Source organism: Lycium ferocissimum, chromosome 7 (genome assembly GCF_029784015.1).
Source record: "Lycium ferocissimum isolate CSIRO_LF1 chromosome 7, AGI_CSIRO_Lferr_CH_V1, whole genome shotgun sequence".
NCBI lineage: Eukaryota > Viridiplantae > Streptophyta > Magnoliopsida > Solanales > Solanaceae > Lycium > Lycium ferocissimum.
The window spans coordinates 31,971,305-31,977,432 of NC_081348.1; the positions used below are offsets into that span (position 1 = coordinate 31,971,305).

The 6,128-nt window shown below is 36.1% G+C and overlaps 1 protein-coding gene across 1 annotated transcript; it reads right to left on the bottom strand.

Annotated features, from left to right (window-relative positions):
* Positions 1 to 280: 280 nt before the first annotated feature.
* On the bottom strand, positions 281 to 5,675 carry LOC132064412 (probable receptor-like protein kinase At5g18500). Its single transcript, XM_059457387.1, has 8 exons — positions 4,790 to 5,675; positions 3,701 to 4,385; positions 3,512 to 3,616; positions 3,254 to 3,376; positions 3,015 to 3,185; positions 2,733 to 2,862; positions 1,340 to 1,552; positions 281 to 437 (listed from the first exon to the last, which is right to left on the bottom strand). Exons 2-8 carry the CDS (start codon positions 4,363 to 4,365, stop codon positions 318 to 320), a joined length of 1,527 nt encoding a protein of 508 aa, XP_059313370.1. The 5' UTR covers positions 4,366 to 4,385; positions 4,790 to 5,675; the 3' UTR covers positions 281 to 317.
* Positions 5,676 to 6,128: the final 453 nt, after the last annotated feature.

The following is a 6,128-nucleotide window of genomic DNA, read 5'->3' on the forward strand; positions in this document are numbered from 1 at the left end:
AAATTGTTTTCAGTTTAGTTACAAGGCTATCAAGTCCACAAAACAATTAACTCCCTATCTACTTTAATACAAGGAAAGAACCAAAAAAAAAAAAAAAAAAAAAAAAAGAAACAAGGGACAAATAAAAGATAAGAAAGAATAGAACCCAACAATGGGAAGAGAAAGAAAAGTAGTAAATCTCTGATCAACAATATACCACCGGAAACAGTTCATCCTCCTACTCAGTTGATCCGTCCGGTAGACTTCATTATGATGAAGGCTTTTTAAGTAGGTGCGTGAGCTTCTCATAAATAATCAGAAAGCTGTGTCTAAGCCTGTTATACTTTATGGTTCCTTCTACTTTCTGACCTTGAATCTGGGTTGTCACTCTTGTCAGTGTCGTAGTTCTGAGAATCACTCTCCGTGTTACCTGCTTGGGATCTTCGTTGCCTTCGATCCTGCAGTGGAGAAAATGAAAATGATACATAAGTTTCTCATTCCCCGTGTGTGAATGATTTGCTATATTTTTGTTTTTCAGTTTATGTTCAAGTTGATCTAATCCAAATTCCATCAAAAATAGTTTATCATCCCATATTATTATCATTATAATTGTAGCTGCAACCAGTAATCAACATGAAATATTATTTAAGGCAGAAACTTGCAACATCAGAGAATTTGGGTATACATCATGATGAACAGGAGACATTAAGAAAAGAACACACAATTCATATGAGCATCTATGTGGTTGCCATGATATTCCCCATTAATGGACAAGGGATAGCAATCCCCCAAAGAATGAGAGAAGATTGTCGGTCTTCGTTCTTACCGTCATTGCAAAGACCATTCACTAAGGGTAGAGCAATTGACAGAAAAAATACATTTTGACGAAGATATATACAGACAAAATATTAGGCATATCTATCATCGGGTATCATCTCTACAAGCAATGAAGCAAATAATAGCTGTATTCACGTGGATGTTTGTTCATCCTCCCTTCATTTATTTTTTTAACTACACCTCAGGAAACAATGAAGTTGGTCTAAAAGAATGTTAACAGTTGACTAAGTCCCTATATAAGGGAAGAATGATCAAATACACGAGCCATATTTTTTTTTTTTTGGGTCAAATACACAAGCCATGTTCATAAACTCTCGGACGTGAATGTGCTTATCCAACAACCTCTACAAGCAATGCAGATTGAATTACAAGAAACTGCTAATATAACGCATCTGTTCAAGCGAAGTACTGTATCTAATAGGGATCACGCATATTAACAAAATATGAAACTTGAGGGCCCAGCGCACGCAACATAAATTTTGAGCTTTACATGGCAGAAAAGAGAGAACACAGAGATACCGACCTCTCTTGGTATGGGATATTCCTCTGATTCAAGCATACGAACAACTTGGCTCATCTTTGGTCTCTTGTCAGAATCTGGATCCACACATCTCAGAGCAGTCAGAAGGGCTCTTTTGAGAGCTCTTGTTGGTGGTCTTGTTTCAATATTTGGATCTACTACTTCCTCAGACCGCCTGCTTCCAACCATCATTTTCAACCAATCAACAAGATTCACCTGCAACCAGAAAGTCTTATGTCATTAAGAGTCTGCTCGTAACACAAATATCGAGTAGCGTGAGGAACTACTCGCAACTAGACCATTTTTGAGTCATAAATGACAAATGAAGTCCTGTGTCAACCCTTTAGGAATCAAATCTGCGATCCCAAGTCGGTATTTACTAGTGGAAATGGGGAAAAACTAAACTGGTTTGAAGAATTAATTGCATTATGAAGCAAATTAATCAGAGAAGTAGAATATTGGTATAAAGGAAGTGGTGAGGGAGATTGACGAGGACATCAGCATAAAAATTAACAGTGGCCAAAATCAAAAATAGATTTTCTTGATGAATCCTCAACTAAAACTCAAGCTCTAATGAGAATTCTTAACCAAGGTTGAGAAGTTTCAGATATGATTCAGTCTACTAATATCTCGTGTCTTAATATAAAACTTTGTGAGCCGTTCAGGGTGAAAGACCAGAAAATTCAAATGTTGATCAGCTACATCACCTTTCCATTGGACTTGATGACGTGAAGTATAAGATTACTATTTTACTGATTAATGGATAGCAAAGAAGACATACCCACCCACCACATAAAGCACCAGACTAGGACACTAAATAGCTAAGTTTTTCTTTTTTCGATAAGTCACTAGATAGCTTAGTTATTATGAATATTGTCTTGATAGATACAAAATTATCTTTCATTATGACATGGTGAAAAGAGACAAAAAGACTACCAAGCATTGTTCGTAAGCAACAAGAACTAGCAGGATGTTACCATATTAGCTATTCGTTCAGGTAATGTAATGAATAGTGAACAAGAAAGGATAAAGCATAGGACAATCTCTTAAACTCTTATTCAGCAGTAAGAGTGAAGTCATAAGCATGGTTTTCAACAAGATCAATCAGCTGGAAACAGCTGAGCTGAGATATCCTTCTCAAAGATTCATAGCATGTAAACATTGATTATGGTACGTGATATATAACGACAAGTAATCTGGAAAATTTCAAGGGAAACTGAATAGAAAATGCAAATGAGATATATGAAAACCAGCACGGTAAGTATTAATAAAGATCTACTCTGCCAAATATATGGGCAAAATCAGTTTACAGCTTCTTCAATAATGAGGATGCAGATAAGATATTTACATCAGTGTGCTAATTCGATCTTAAGATAAGGTACTAAAGAAAACAAACCTCTTGGGCAGGACGGCCATAGTCCACAGGATCTCTTCCTGTGATTGATTCTAACAACACAACCCCAAAGCTATAAACATCACTCTTTTCATTCAAGAGACCAGTATTTGCATATTCAGGAGCCACATACCTGTCAAATATTTGAAAGCGCGGTAAATGATATAATACTGCTAAAATAGCAATTCAGTTTCAAGACACCAAAAGTCGAAGATTGTAAAGACCAGAACATGAATATTACACAAGCTGGAATGGAATCAAAAGGAGCAGAAAGAAGAAACTAACCCAAAGGTACCCATGACTCGAGTTGTGATATGACTTTTCCCGGCACCAAGCAGTTTGGCCAGACCAAAATCAGAGACCTTAGCATTGAAGTCATCATCAATCAATATATTACTTGATTTTATGTCTCGGTGAACAACTTTGGGCTCAATATTCTCATGCAAATAGGCAAGACTGCAAGAAATGGTAGCACATCAAGAGATCTGTATTATTCCAAAACAGATTTAACTGAATGAACTTACGCTTTAGCTGTCCCAAGGAGAACCTTCATCCTAGCCTCCCAAGTGAGATACCCATGGTGTCTCATGGCTCCATGAAGCCACTGTTCCAAATTTCCATTGTTGACATACTCGTAAACCAGCATCCTGAAATCATGAATTAGAACAGAGCATTTTCAAATGTTAAACAAGAAAGAACATAATTTGCATTGAATCCACAGCTTTATTTTCGTGTCAAAAAAGGTATAGGGCTATCACAGGGACGTCCAGACGGGGAAATACCTGTGAGTTCCTTCAATGCAGTATCCTAGAAGGCGAACCAAATTTTTGTGACGCACGTGGCCAATGGCTTCAACCTCCACTTGGAACTCTTTTTCTGCTTGACCTCTGGGATCAAAGATCTTAAATTCAAACTCAACTAAAACAAAAGGACCAGTAAGGAAATTATATAATATGATTTTATCGACTCACAGATTGTTGAGGAGCTTCTTAATAGCTACGGGTGTTCCATTTATCAAATTTCCTCTGTAGACAATGCCATATCCACCCTCACCGAGAATATTCTCCTTTGAGAACCGGCCTGTTGCTATCTCAAGATCTCTCAATGTAAACCAGTGGCCCCAACCCAAGTGAGAAAACTCAGGTAATCCGGTTAGAGGAGAAGGAGCAGTTATCGGATGTGAATTGTAAGCTTTATACAATCCGTTTTTGCATGAACTCCCGTCTTCTCCTGATTGTGACCCACAACAGTCCTTGTCAACATGATGGAAGGAACCTGATTGACTGCTGTTATCTCCATTCTTTTTCCCCATACCAAGATGAACTAGAACCTTGTCGGATTCTTTATCATTGGTTTTATCATGAATAGTGAGAAGAATTCCGTCCCGTGGAGAAAAATCATTTGTTGATACTTGCTCAACCCGAACTTCTTTAATTTCCTTAGAAACCGTAGGTATTTGGCTAACAGGGAGATTGTCTGTACCTCTTTTTGACTTCCTCCGGAAAGTGAGATAAAGTGTTAACAATAAGAGGATTACCACAATGAAAATCCCAACAAATATTCCGATCAATTGCCAGACCTTGAGACCAAAAACAGCAGTTTTTTGGGACATTTCATCCTTTAGACTAGAAGCCATCTTCTAGGATGTCAACAGACCTATAAAAATAGCATAAATTGAATGATGAACGGCAACTTTACACAAAAAACACACATCTAACAATATCTAACTGATGTTCTAATTTTTATTTCTGAATTCTCTAATTGCAACGCCAAGTCAAAACAGAACATATCAGCACTTCCAAAAAAAATATTCCTTTAACCACCAATGTGTAGGGATCAAAACACAGAAAGCAAACAGCAAATTCATAAACTGACCCAGTCAACCAAGAGATCATGTAACAAGATCCGCTAATACAGAATGTAAAGCAACATAAACAAAAGCCCTTATAAAACTCCTGATGCCAATGTTAAGAAAATAAACAAGAAATGCAAAACAATGGGAACATAGAGAAATAAAGTTGATGACTTTGAGAAAGTTCACATTTTTATAATTCCCATACCTTTTTGAGATATACCCAAAACCAAATCTTTAATGCCCAGATCTCAAGAACCCCATCATCATTCTCTTCCTTAAAAGATGAACCAGAACCAATCCCCACAGATCTTGACCAAGTAAACCCAAAAAATAGCCAATGTCAAAATTGACCAGTTACCAAGAACACACACAAACAAACCCTCTTCAGAGCTACACAAGTTAAATAGCAAAACTAATACAATTATCTATCAGAGTCTTTCACAGCATTGAGAGATTCAAGTCCAAATCTAAGCTGAGATGGTGCTTTCTGGCCCCCCTGTACAGTAAACCAAATGACAACAACAAAAGGACTGAATTTGCAAAGAGAGTAAAGATACATAGAATGGTACTAATGTTTATGATTATTTTTTTAGAAATAGGAATATGACACATAAGGAAAGGAAAGATGGAGTTATCAGTGGTAGGTATTGAAGGAAATGCCTTACAAACAGTAAAAGTGAAGTCATGGAAGAGGTGCAAGGCAACCTCTTAGTTGGCACCACAACCTCTTTTTTAATTTCTTATGAAGATGACTGATTATCAGAAAAGAAATAAAAATAAAAAGATAACTTTACTACCATTAACATACTGTCATTAGAAAAATAACTTCTGAAGACAAAGTTATATAATATAAAAAAAGACGAATGTTATTATCATAGGAAAAAAAGAAGAAGTATAATTGTTGGTCAAATAAAGGAAATGAGTTATATTTGTTTGAAGCTGAAGAAATTCCTAAAATCTCTAAAATTCTCATACCATAAATTGGAAGAAGATAAACCAACAAAGCTGATGTAATAGTGTGTACACATCAGCTTGCAACTAAAAGTAGGGTAACTTTCTACGGCTCTTTCCTTTTTTACAGGGAGAAAAAATGGTAGAAAGAAACAAGAAAGTACAGTGGCAGATTGAAAAAAGAGAAGAAAAAGTTAAAGAAGCAAATGACAGGCTTTGTTTGGGAGAGGAAGGCATTGTCAGTAAACTCAACTGACTTGGGGCTTAGGTGGATGACATCCTGGACTCTTGTGGACCTCTTGTAGACCCAGTCAAGAACTCTCTTAAGGACCCGTTTGGCGTGGAAATTTTTCATTTTATTTAAAAATTAGCGTTTGATTATAAAAATTTCAATACAATAGTTGTATTTAAAATTTGGATAACATTTAAAATTCTGCTTTCACTTTTTTTTTTTTTTTTACTTTGAGTACATTCAAACAACGAAATATTCTTGTGCATAAACTATAATCAAACACAATTCCAACTTCAAGTGAAAAATATTTGATTTTCATGGCCAAGGGCCTACTTATTTTTTTCTTGCTTTTTCAGGTTGT

Bases quoted from the DNA above. Each gene is read 5' to 3' on its own strand.
- LOC132064412 (XM_059457387.1), bottom strand. From the start codon at position 4,365: ATGGCTTCTAGTCTAAAGGATGAAATGTCCCAAAAAACTGCTGTTTTT. The intron at 3,617-3,700 runs GTGAGTCGATAA...CTTTGATCCCAG, and splicing joins AAGAAGCTCCTCAACAATCT to AGGTCAAGCAGAAAAAGAGT. The intron at 3,186-3,253 runs GTAAGTTCATTC...CATTTCTTGCAG, and splicing joins CTCCTTGGGACAGCTAAAGC to TCTTGCCTATTTGCATGAGA.